This window comes from Balaenoptera acutorostrata, chromosome 4, assembly GCF_949987535.1.
Source record: "Balaenoptera acutorostrata chromosome 4, mBalAcu1.1, whole genome shotgun sequence".
In the NCBI taxonomy this organism is placed as follows: Eukaryota; Metazoa; Chordata; class Mammalia; order Artiodactyla; family Balaenopteridae; genus Balaenoptera; species Balaenoptera acutorostrata.
Window position 1 is genome coordinate 54,478,930 of NC_080067.1, and position 13,529 is coordinate 54,492,458.

General features: G+C 35.8%; 1 protein-coding gene and 1 non-coding gene across 9 annotated transcripts in view; both read right to left on the reverse strand.

The window, feature by feature from the left end:
• PHC3 (polyhomeotic homolog 3) overlaps positions 1-13,529 on the reverse strand; it is an 86,283-nt gene that overhangs the window by 10,757 nt on the left and 61,997 nt on the right. For 5 of the 8 annotated variants that reach the window (XM_057545005.1, XM_007197527.2, XM_007197525.3 and 2 more), the window contains 3 exons: positions 8,105-8,219; positions 4,674-4,806; positions 4,351-4,582 (listed from right to left, as the gene is read on the reverse strand). In XM_057545005.1, the coding sequence (XP_057400988.1) occupies positions 4,351-4,582; positions 4,674-4,806; positions 8,105-8,219 (480 nt within the window). Of the gene's footprint in view, positions 1-4,048; positions 4,177-4,350; positions 4,583-4,673; positions 4,807-8,104; positions 8,220-13,529 lie in introns of those variants that run through there. The other 3 variants (XM_007197529.3, XM_007197528.3, XR_452492.2) reach the window with 2 other exon arrangements.
• On the reverse strand, positions 5,478-5,584 carry LOC114235925 (U6 spliceosomal RNA). Its single transcript, XR_003621995.1, has one exon. It is a non-coding gene; the product is annotated as a U6 spliceosomal RNA (small nuclear RNA).

A 13,529-nucleotide genomic window follows, 5' to 3' on the forward strand; every position in this document is an offset into this window, starting at 1 on the left:
TAGGACTTACTTAGATTCAGAAAACAGAAGCAATGAGAAGTAATGAGGACTGTAAGAGCTACATTTGGGAATAGAAACAAGGAGTTCTCCATGAAGAAATTCATAGCATGTGCTTGTTCCTTGGTATTATCAGAGTGCTCTTCAAATGTCTTCTTGTAGACAGAAGGTAAATGTATTAGCAAAATAATAAAGAACAAAAAGTTGGGAAACAGCATGATCAAACAGGAATGAATTATCTTCAGAATTTTAGATCACAACTTTCTTAAGCCAACCACAAAAAGGGTATTTATACCATACATTAGTATAGAAATGAAAAAATAAAGTGACTTAAAGAAGAAAAATGGAAAAAAAAAGGCAGAAGCAAATATGCTTTCCTGAAACATATTAGAGAAAGATGAACTTTTTAAAAAAACCTAGATGCTCAAGGTATACTGAGCTATAGTTCTATGAATTTCTGACATATTTAGAATCTACTTCTGTAAAACAGCTGGCACCCCAGGAACATTACAGAACATATCCCAACTGCAGCAACCAGTCGGCTCAGCTGGCTTTACCTCACCACAAGCAGCCACCAGAATGGGCATGGACCTCTGCACACGGACATGGGTCCCAAATGAACCTTACAAATGTCCAGTCACTTTTCCAGCTAAACCTAAAACAAAAACACCCCACCCCAAAACTAACATCAGTAAGGATGATGAAAAGATGTTACCTGCACTCAATACTACAGAATAAAAAGTCTCGATATCAGTATTATGAAAACCAGTAAACAGTCATATGTTTTTAGACAATACCTACTTTATATGCCTACAGGGAAACCAAATGTACTGCAGATTCACAGATCAACAAATAACAGACTAAAGTGATCTTTGCAAAAGGCAGTTCACTGTATCAAGGAAGAGTTAAAGAAGATAACTGCAGTAAACTGAGAATAAAAAGAACCATTCCTATAGAGAACTTTTTAATGTACAAAAATTTAGAAGAAAATAATTTTTCACTCTGGTAACAGCTCTGAGACTGGTCTGCATACCAGCTCTAACATGGTCCCACCAAGATGGTTCACAAGATGACATTACACAATGAGAAGAGAAAACTTTAGGAATAAATATAGGTGCCCTGATGAAAGAGGGAAACCTAGCCTCAACTGGAAAGAAACAATATACAAGAGATTACAAAATTTACAAGTTTGTTTACTCCATGAGAAAAGCTCAGGGAAAAAAAAAAAAAATCCAGCCCTGAATGAGCTGAAAGCGGCTCAAAAGGAAGTTTACAAAGGCCAGAGGAACATAGAGAAATAAAGATTTTCTGGCTGAGATTTACCTTAAGCTACAGGCATTATTCAGAGAAAAACTTTGAGAAAGAAGATGTTAACTGATCACACAAATAAGCCTGTTATTTAGCCTGTCAAAGCAGTTTAGAAATACTCCCATTTAATCAGGTAAAAGAAAAGCAGAGTTGTATTCAGCAAACTCTTAAACAGTACCAAGCAATTCTAAATTATAAAGCAGTCTGCTTTATATATAATGCTCTCTAAACAATTAGCAACAAAATTAAGTGTCTTGATGAACTCAATAAGACAAGCATCTCAAGTTATAAGAAATAATTTTTTTCAATTCAAATGAAGCAAGAGTAAGACAAGAGTTAGCCTTTGTTCTAATAAAGCAGCCAAGAGTAGTCTCGTGGCAAATGGATGCTGGGGAAAATTAGAAAACTAGCCCTAAAAAAAAAAAGCATATGAAGTCATAGAAGAATCAGCAGTATCTATTATTTGTTAATTATTTGGCCAACTACTTTCCTCCTCCCCAAAGGAAAAGAAATATTTTCCGCCAAATGAGAAATCAGGCTAACAGCTCATGTACCCCATTTGGAAGACTGAGACTATGTCTGAAGATGACAGAATCAAAGTCCAGCCTCAGGGATTAGTGTCAATTCCAATGCTAATTCTCAAGATATCTAGACTGGTATAAAACTTAAAACTTTTTGCACTAAGTATTAAAACCACACCCAGTGAAGACTCACCATTCTCTAATATGTCAGCTTTTTAAAGCAGATTCTAAACCCACACGGTCAGCACTTAAATCACACCTAAGTTTTCCTAGGTGCATGCTTAAAACTCTTCCCATGAAAAATGTATCCCTTCTTTAAACAATTTCATCTTTCTTTAAAAGTGACCATACCTTGTTTAAAAAAAAAGAAAAACTTATTTAACATTTCTAAAACAAGCTATTGAAAAAATAATTTAATAAAATTTCAGAGTTCTGTACATATATCTTCCTCAACTTACATCCTGATAAACCCATCATAAGTTGAAAACATCAAGTCGAAAATGCATTTAATACACCTACCCTTCTGAACGTCGTAGTTTAGCCTAGCCTACCTTAAACGTCCTCAGAACACTTACATTAGCCTACTGTAAGTTGGGTAAAATTTCCTAACACAAAGCCTATTTTATAATAAAGTGTTAAATGTCTCATGTAACTTATTGAATACTGTGCTGAAAGTGAAAACCAGAGTTGCATGGGTGCATAATGGTTCTATCAGCTGTTTACCCTCGTGTGACAGCGTGGCTGACTGGGGGCTGCCCTACCCAACCTGAGGAGAGAGTGCTGTGCTTCATATCACCAGCAAAAGATCAAAATTCAAAACTGAAGCACAGGGCTTCCCTGGTGGCGCAGTGGTTGAGAATCTGCCTGCTAATGCAGGGGACACGGGTTCGAGCCCTGGTCTGGGAGGATCCCACATGCCACGGAGCAGCTGGGCCCGTGAGCCACAATTGCTGAGCCTGCGCGTCTGGAGCCTGTGCCCCGTGACGGGAGGGGCCGCGATAGAGAGAGGCCCGCGCACCGCGATGAAGAGCGGTCCCCGCACCGCGATGAGGAGTGGCCCCCGCTTGCCGCAACTGGAGAAAGCCCTCGCACGAACCGAAGACCCAACACAGCCAAAAATAAATAAATAAATAAATAAATAAATAAATAAGAAAATCCTTTAAAAAAAAAAAAAAAAAACTGAAGCACAGTTTCTATTGCATGTGTATTGTTTTTGTACCACCATAAAATCGAAAGTTCATTAAGTCAACCCATCACAAGTCAGGATTTTTTTAAAAAGCAGAATACTTCTGAATATACTTTCTTCACTCATACAACACTTTATTTATTTATTTTAATTTTTATTATTATTATTTTTTTTTGTATTTTGGCCGCACCACGCGACATGTGGGATGGTTCCCCAACCAGGGACTGAACCTGGGCCTCTGCAGTGAAAGCGATGAATCCTAATGTCTAGGTCACCAGGGAACTCCCAACACTTTAGCTGTAAGTTTGCTTCTGAGACAGTGGTCACCTTCATAGAAAGATTAATTAGCAAAAATAGCTGGATTAATTTTAATAAGTCTGTAGACAAGTTCAAAGGGGATGTATTTTTCTGGAAAGCTTGTGTCAAGAGAAATGATAGATTCACCGAAAAACCAAAATGGAACAAATATTTTTAAAACCTTATTTTCCATATTTATAAGGTCAAAGTGAATGATAAAGGTTTGCTGATTAAAAAAATATGTATTGTCTTAACATATATAGCAGTGTGGGTCTCATGATGAGCAAAGGTGCAGCTGTCTTCAGTAGCCAGCCTCTTAGAGAAAGTGGAAATAAAAGATTATTGTTGTAGTAAAGAAAAAAGATAAAGAACATAATGACTTAAGCTGATGGAAAGAGTACCAAATGAGAGAGCAGAAAACATAAATAAGAAAGTAACCCTCAATACTGGAATGGAATATTGTAACTGAATTTCAGTTGTCTACTTAGTTTCCTAAGTATTCTTGATGTCTATTTACTGCAAAGAATCAAAGAATGCAGCCTCCTTTAAAAGAAACAGCTTGTTTTTGTTTAAAGAAGCCAAAATTTTATATTCTAAAAGGTGCTGATTAGCTTTCAAAAAAGTAAAAAAAAAAATTATAGTCTCTCTTACTTCATTTAAAAAAGGTTAAATTAGGAAATAGAATAGAAAACTGGAAGCGCAGAAGGGAAGAAGTGTCTGACTCAATCTCTCTACTGACCTCTCGAGAGAAATCAGACTGAAGAGAAGAGAGCACCTTTAATCTCTTCACCGGCTGAGGTGTCACAGCAGAAGCAGGACTAGTCAGTATTTATCGACTTGGGGGGTATGAGAAAATACCCAGTTGTGCTGAGGGAATAAGCAAGAGGAGACAAATCACATTTCAATACCAAATGCCATTTAATGAGTACATATACATAGAACTTCTCTAACCCTTTTGTGCAATAGGTGTGGATGGATCTAACGTCACTCCTCTGTGTGTGCACGAGACAAATATTAAGGCTAAAGTGGTCAATCACATACCAGGCAAAGAATGGATGAAGGCCCAGACGTCATCAACTGTCCATACAGATGGCTCCGTTTGTGCAACTGGTAGCAAGTCACTGTTCTCAGGCATTTTCCTCATTCTCACATCCCGAAGCTCACGCTCTCTTTCCCGCTCACTCTGCCTGCGCAGGCGTGTTGTCATAGCAGACGGCACAGAATCTTCATGAGAAGCCAAGTCTTCTTCTGCAGATGGATAAGTAATTGGAAGCTGGAAAATGTAGTACAGGTAAAATACAGCATTGCACTTTCCTTGTATTTCTGAAAAGGGTATTGTACATTGAATCAAAGTTTCTACAGACCTGCCTAAGGATATGTTCTCTTGCTGCCCCGTCAGGGCCACTTGGACGACGGCCACGATGCCCAAGACTTTGATTATCAGGCTTACGATTCCAACGACTAAGTGCAAATTTTTTAGAACAGCTAACATTGTACCTAAGAAATTCAAGTAAGAAAAAAATTAAATGATGTATGGGACACTCCATTTAGTAATTAATTATGACCTTAAAGTGCAGTTGTGAATCAGTAAGTGCCATTTATTTCATTATGGTCTGTAATACCTCAGAAAGTAAACCATAGTGTTCAATAGATTTAATTATGCTAACAGTAAAAAGAAAAAGTGGCCTCGTTTTACATCATAATATAGCTCTCAATATAATACTGGACACCTATAACAAGGTATTGATATTTTCTCCTAATAACAGCATGATAGAAACTCTCTGCAAAATACAGAGGATAACTCATTTTTCCAGCTGCAAAATAATTCAAGGTTCCAGGAGAAAAGAAATTATGAATTAATTATTTAAACGTTCAAATTGTTATTTTTCCAGGTAATCATTTCTGAAGAGAGATTAATAAAAAGAGGTTAATATAGTAGAGAGGGGGAAATCTCAAATGGCTAGTAAAATATTTTTCAAATATAACTAAAATCAAGGAATGAAAAGGTAAAGTTGAGATTTCAAAGTTCCACAAGGTATTCATGGCTCTCAGGAATTCAGGAAATTCAAATATATATAATTCTTTAAAATTGGCTGAAAGATTATTTTTATTTTATCAAAATAGACTGTCTAATACTTTTAAATATACATTTTTAACATATATATATTTAAAATATGGAACACTTTGTGTATTTGCCTATCATCTTTGTGCAGGGGCCATGCTTATCTTCTCTGTAGCATTCCAATTTTAGAATATGTGCTGTCGAAGTGAACACTCTAAAATTTTTTAATGTAGACCTTTATAAAGCATGATGACAGCTTAAAAGAGTCCTATGCCATTTACTGAGTTCCAACACCCTAGAACAGGGGCTGGCAAACTTCCTCTATAAAGGGCCAGATATTAAATAGTTTAGGCTTTGTAAGCCACACAAGTTTCTGGCACAACTACTCAACTCTGCAACTGTAACATGAAAGCAGCCATAGACAATAATGAATGAGCATGGGGGCTTCCCTGGTGGCGCAGTGGTTGAGAATCCGGCTGCCAATGCAGGAGACACAGGTTCGAGACCTGGTCTGGGAAGATCCCACATGCCGCGGAGCAACTGGGCCCGTGAGCCACAACTACTGAGCCTGTGCTCTAGAGCCTGCATGCCACAATTACTGAGCCTGCGCGCCACAACTACTGAAGCCTGCACGCCTATAGCCTGTGCTCTGCAACAAAGAGAAGCCACCACAATGAGAAGCCCACGCACCACAATGAGAAGCCCGCGCACCGCAATGAAAAGCAGCCCCCGCTCTCGCAACTAGAGGAAGCCCGTGAGCAGCAACAAAGACCCAACGCAGCCAGAAATAAATTAATTAATTTTTTTTAAAAAAATGAATGAGTATGGATGTGTTCCAATAAAACTTTATTTAATAACATTTAAATTTGAATTTTATGTAATTTTCAGGTGTCACAAAATGTTACTCTTTTGATTCTTTTTCAACCACCTAAAAATTTAAATACTATTCTTAGTTCAGGGACCATACAAAAATAGGCTCCAAAAAGGACTCAGCCTGGGCATAGTTTGCCAACCCCTTCCCTAGAAAGAAGAGTGAAAAGAGATGATCTAAGACAAATGTCTGAAAAGCTACACAAAGGCTAAGAAAAATATACACAGTTCCTCTTTTTTTACACATAAAACTGCCATTGTAATTTCTTATTTTCAAAACTCTTTTGCTTTAAGATGATTTTTCAGGGAAATGACAAGAATTTCCTCACCTATGTTTTATGAAAATATCAGGAGGTAGAAGTAAGGAGTACTATGAGAGTGAACAGGCTATTTTTCCACTAAAAATATAAAAAAGAAAAGTGTCCTGATGGTCACTTCATTTTACCCTAAGACAATTCAACAAGCTCCTCCCGTGTTCATTATGCTCATCTGTGGGCTCAGCTCTAAAGGTTTCTGATTTCCATTCACATCAACTGACAAAACTTCTTTCCTAGCTGACTACAGAACAGAGAAGAGAGACTAACTTTATACTTGCTATTTAGTCCCTAAATATTTAGATATCTAAGACAGATCCCTAGGCAGACATGTAAACAGCAGTTCTCAGGTAAGACCTACTTTATCCTCTCCTCCTTGCTCTTCTCTCGTCTGCATTTTCCTACATTAGGACCCCTAAACCTCTAAAGAGCTTCGCCTAAAGGTACAATAACAGGACAACTGAGCAATCACCTCTGGGAGAAGAGTGATCGTAGTGTGTTAAATGTCCTGAAATATTTCTAAATAGTCAAGAAGTTTAAAATATTCTGAAAGGCAATCCTTCTCCCTCAGTTTTTAATCCCTTAGAATCAGAGAGCCAATATTCTTTCTTGTGGTACATGCAAACTGGAAAAACTCCTAAGTTAAAACAGGAGTTACATAATTTGATTAGGACTATCAATAACATGAAAGAATATCTGAATAACAGATTGACAATTGAAAAACCAATAACCCATTTTTAGAGGAAAATACTTCTACTAGTTATTTAACTTAAGTTTTACTAAGTATATTTTAGGGGCACCATACTAAATAATGTATTCAAGCAAGAAATTCCCTGGATGTATCTTTAAGATCTTAAATTCTTTGAGAGAATAATAACTTTTGGAATAGAAAACAAATTTCAAAATAATCAACCTGTGCATACACTTCACCTTTAGTGGGAAATACCTAAAATTAGGATTTATAATCAGAATTAGAGGGGTGTTCTTTAATGTAAACTAAACTTGCGACTAGATCAATGAAGATACTAAAAATTTTTTTGATAGTAATACTATTCACCTATAATATTACTATTGAAAAGACAGGTTTAGAAGACAGGCCATTTTGTTGTCAGATAATATAACAATGTGGGGAACTTATGCTATAGCTGTCCCACTTAGAAACCTAAAATAAATAGGATATGGTTAAAAGAAATGAAACATTTTAAAATATAACAAAGTAAATCCAGGTTATTTCAATATTGATAAAACAAATATTGTTTTGACACCTTAAGGACTAGTAGTCTATTCACAGGAGGGGTTCTCCTAAGCATATTCTTACCACCAGAAGATTGCCACTTCAATATCAGATTATGCTGTATGTGTTATGAATATGCAGTTTTCACGGAGCAAAAGTTAACAGCTAAATAGCAAAGTAGCTCCAAATAATGCCTATTTGATATCACTCCTCTGTAATATCTAGTTTTGACTAATGGCAAACTCTACAAGTTTTTTGGTTTTGTTACAGCAGTTGTTGGCTTGTGCTCTAGGAAATTCAAGAGAACAGAAATACCTTTTGGCACACGACATAGTGCAGAATCGTTTTGACCGCAGAAATTCATTAGCATACCCCATCTTTCCACAGAATTCACACTTGAGCAACTCACTGTCCATTTCTTCTAATGCCTCTAAAAAGAAGAAAACAAAGAAAAAACTTCCAAAAATTTAATCGTGGCAAATTTTCTTTTAGCTTCTACTTTGGTTGGACGCTGCTAGTGTTCAGACCCTCCAGGAAACTTAGAAGGAACGGTCTTTTAACTTCTCAATCCATAGCCACTTCGGCAAGGCAAAGCCCCACAAGACAACCACTTCCACCAATTCCCTCTTGCTCCTGCATAAAAATATTTTATGGAGTTTTCTCTATATAAATAAGCAATACATTTTTAAAGGTTCATTTTGCTAAGAATCCAACCTACCTAAAATGTGCAAAATAAAACAAAGTCACTACCTTTCAAAAAGCATCATGTAGTATATGAATTTTGATACACTGTGCTATGTACAATATATATAGCAAAGAACACACTTCTAACTGGAGAAAATGAGGATGAATCCAAAATGAAGGTAAAATTTTGATGTCTGATTTCAGAAGAGCATTTAAAACAGTTAACACTCTCAAAGATCTGCAATGTACAACAGAATATATAAAGATGTATTTATCTAATTATAAAACAGTCCCTTTTAGTTTTATCATATTAAAACAAAGTAATTTACATTTACCTTCAAAATCACCATTGGTTTTGTAACTTCTAACCTCTGCTCCTTTTTGTCAGGGTGCTTCTCTGTTAAATGAGAATGTCCTTCCCTCCACCTCTATATCCATAACTTTCAAGTCATACTACAGGACCCAAAGAAACTTCCCACCTAAATCCTCAAGTATTCAGCAGCAGCAGTCACCTGTAAGTAAGCAACTTAATCTTCAGGACCCACAGTTTTCTCATCTGTAAAATGGAGTTTAAAATACCTTTCCCAAAGAATTGCAGTGAAGATTACATGAACGCCCAATAGGTAGCAGGCATAAAAAAGTGACAGTTCCATTTCCTATTTTCCACATAAGAACTAAGAGTACTAAGACCTGTAATAAGTGCTTAAGAAATACTTCAATGAAAACTGTTAAATTCTTAAATCCACCATATTTTGCCATTTTCATGCATCATCATAATTCCTGTGCCGAGTCATATAAAATATACAAAAAAAGAACTCCACTAACTAAAGCCTTTAGCTATGAGCTCCATATGTGCTCTTCTATGCTATTCATTTAAGCAAGACTTGTTAAGATGAAGAAAGGGACTCTGAAATGTACACACGGATGACATGTACTCAGTACATTCAAGCATCACCTTATCCCAGTGTTACTGGAGAAGCAAACAGCAAAGTGCTAAATTAAGTGAAGGCAGCAAGAACTAAAAAACGCACTGTGAGATATTTGAAGTTCCAAGGGACATCCAAATACACTGTCATGACCAATCAAATCATAAACTAGCAAGTGATCATCTCAAGGAAATTCTCAAGACTGTCTTAATAAACAAAACTCATCTATTAAGTAGCAATGAGGAACAAAGAGTCTCAAAGCAAGTAAAGTAAAAACTGCTCCTTCCAATGAAGGCTTTCACACAGTTGTGCCCCTCAACACATCCCTGGGACCTAGTGTCATACTTCCAGGAGTATTGTTTTTACGCTGTCACGCTTGTAACCAGATCTGACCTTGAAAAGCCTGCACTGGAGACAGAACCTCTCATTCGACCACCACTGCCACCAATCCAGCCCCAAAGAGCCCATCTGTCAACTTGTTCCATTTCGACTATACTGAAAGCTTTATTTCAAAAGTTTGTATTAATTAACAATAATAATATGCAACACTTGATAATAGGTTAGAATACCTTATGAAGGAGAAGGAAATGTTTTTGCTGGTGAGAGAGGGGAGATCCCAAACAGGTATGGTCTAAGGGTTAACAACCTGACAAAAATAGAACATCAGTTTTATTTCTCATAAAGAAGAGAGGAATATTAACAGATTCAAAAAAAGTCCAGTTCTAATATTTGGTCAAAATTTCAACAAACCTGGTAATGTCACCAAGGCTACTTTTTCACATTTGTAAATAAAAAATTACAGAGCCAAATAAGTTTAAAAAACTATCGCTTTAGCTAATAAAGATGGGATTCTATGGCAGAGACGGCTGGCAATTCCCTCATATCCATTCTTCACTTTTCTCCCGCAGTAACAAAATCCTAATTTTTAGCTAGGAATATGGCCACTGAGAATAAAAAGTAGTTTCTGCCCCATGTGTGGCCAATTTCTGACCAAATTCCAGGTGGTGCCCTTTCTCCCATCTTACAGTTAGAACGTGATCATGAAGATCAGCTACCTTGGAAATGTGAGCAGCATCCTAGGGATGGCAGAGCCGCTGAGAGCTTAGGTGCCCAACACCATGGGGCCCTGCGCTGCTCACCTTTAGACTAAGTCAGAGAAAATGAAACTTTTTTATTTCATCAGGTATTATTCTGGGTCTCTAATGGAGTGGCCAAGCACATATCCTAACTAATAGAGATCCCCAATTATTTTGTGCAAGGAGGAGTTACTTTTCAATTTGCCTGAAGACTTGAGATCATGTGACGATCACAGCAGCAAAGAGAGGCGAGGAGATAGAAACCATGATCAGTGTGATGATTTACCAGGGAAGACATAAGATATTCTGGTAAATCACATTTTGGTTGGAGATTCTGGTTATAGAACCAGTCCAAATAGAGACATAGTTTATCCTTTAAAAAAAGAATAATCCTTACATTGTTTTTCATACTGAATTAAACTGTATATACTACTACAACCAAAGCCACTAAATAAGTGACCTCACCATTTCACCCTGTAATACTTCCCATAAACACCGAAGTATACAGTAACGGAAACACTTTATAAAATTACCTTGGGAAATTGTGAAGTGTTTTAAAATTTGACACATTTTCAGTAAATATATCTCCACTATGAAATAGATTAATCTTTTTTTTTAACTGAATATAGTTAACATAAAACAGTGTGTAAATTTAAGGTGTAAAATACATTAACTTGATACATTTATATATTATAATATGACTGCCTTTGTAGCAATATTGAGCACTTCTATCACATTACATTTTTATCCTTTCATTTTAGTCACTGGGATAATTAAGGTTAAGTCTCTTAGCAAGGTTGATGACTATAGTACAATATTGTTGTCTATACTCATTATACCATGCATTAGATCTCTACGGCTTATTTATTATTTATTGCGTAGATTAATCATCTTTAATCTCCCTTTTCCTTACTCTGGTATCTTGTCCTTTAAAACCACCCTTTGCCTTGTCTTCCTCTTCCCACCATGACTACAGGTATCAATAACATGCCAAACCTCTACACTGCTCCTACATGTGACCAGCAGAGTTTCCAAAAACACTCTTTTTCGTGTCACCTGCCTAAAAAATCTTCAGTAACCATCCTCTTGACAGCAAGATAACTCCTAACTCCATAGTCGAATATCAAAGTATGCTAGACTCTGACTGCCTTACTACCTACCCACTACTTCTCTAACCCAACTGTCTACTCTTCACTGCCCCCTCCTGAAGTTACCTAGCACTTGCACATCTTTTGTGCATTTATTCATGGTATGCTAACCTGAAAGGTTATTCCTGTTATCTTAAATCTATGCTTTACCAGCCAAGACCCAGGTCAAATCCCATCTCTACAGAAAACTCACCAAACTGGCAATAATCTCACCCAGTTTTAAAGTGCCAAGTTCTTACTGTCTATAATAATTCATTTAATACCTACCATATGTTGCTCCTTAGTTATCTTTCTGTTGTGGAGATTGCTACTTCCTACTAGATCAAAAGCTCCTCTAGGTTCTAGCATAGTCCAGCATATGTTTTAATTGTACTATATTATAAACCATGAGCATCACAAAATATGCTGTGAAGCTTCCTAAGCAGTTTTCTATTTTTCTCCAATATGTGCACACAAGAGAGCACATTACATATGCTTATTAGCCTAGAAAACTTTTGTTTATACACTTATTCTTATAGATACAGACAAGAAAAAAAAAACAAACCCTGCACATTCATCTTTACTGCTCTTTATCTCAAATGAAAAATTTTCTCAGATAAATAGTATGCATAACTAAAAGCAAGTATTTAGGAATTAAATGAAATTAAATTCATAACAACAAAAGGCAAAATGTAGACACTGTTTGGATTCTGATTTGAACAAAATAACTATAAAAGAACATTTATACAATTTAAGCAATTATACAATTGAGGAAATCTGAATATGGACCAGGTACTAGATGACACCAAAGAGTTATTAATGTTGTTTTGTGCGACACAGCATTAAAATGTACACTTTTTATAGATGCACACTGAAGCACGTACTAGCAAAATACAATAAGAACCATGATCTTTTTTTAAACAGAGGAATAAAGGGAGAAAAGGGAAAGAGAAAAAGCAACAGAGAAAGAGAGAAGGGGGAATGTAGGGAGAAAAATCAAAAGGGATGGATGAGGCTGGTGTGGCAAAATAATGTTTAAAATTGGGTAATGTTGCATCTGGGTGAGTTGGGATTCATTATACAGTTCTCTCTAATTGTATGTATGTTTGAAAATTTTCATGTTTAACATTCTTTTAAATTTAAAAAAAATCAAATTGAACTCAACGTTAAGTTAGCAGTAAAAAAATTTTATACTACTATCATACTCCTTGCTATTCAAATAAGTAAAACAGTGATAAATACATTGCAACAGTTCATAAATTACCACAATGACAGAGGTGCCTTCCTCTTAAGAATCAGGAAAACTGCGAGCCAAGTCAGTATCTATTTTGCTTACCAGCATGCTATTTTACTTAATTTTAGCAAAGTACAGGCACATAATATATGCTAAATATTTACAAAATGAATAAAATGAATAAATTAATTTTAGATGACATATATTAATATATTAAATATATTAATATATTGAGGATAATTACTTAGACACAGATGTTAATTAATTCACTATTATAGAGCTCTGACTATATTAAATGCTATTTAATTAAACTGAACGGTACCAACTGCAGAGCCATGATCAGAATCAATAAAAAGTAAAATATATCATTTTTGCATCTATTTGTGTTTGTCTTCCTAAAGTCACTTTGCATTACCACTTCGACTTTTATGGAATATTCACTATTAGAATAAGGTCTATAAAAAAATTCTTTGACACTGAGATTTAGTGATATTTTCCTCCATGAACAAATTTAATTGCCTTTTGATTGAAGACTACGTCCTTAACACAACTGTAATACCCACCTGATATCAAACATCTGAATACATAAAGTCTAAAACCAAACAACCCAGAAGCTCTAAATTTTTAAGCAAAATAGTCATTTACTTAAGTCTGCTTAAGAAAGAGAATTGGTTGTTTTGATCCTAAACTTCT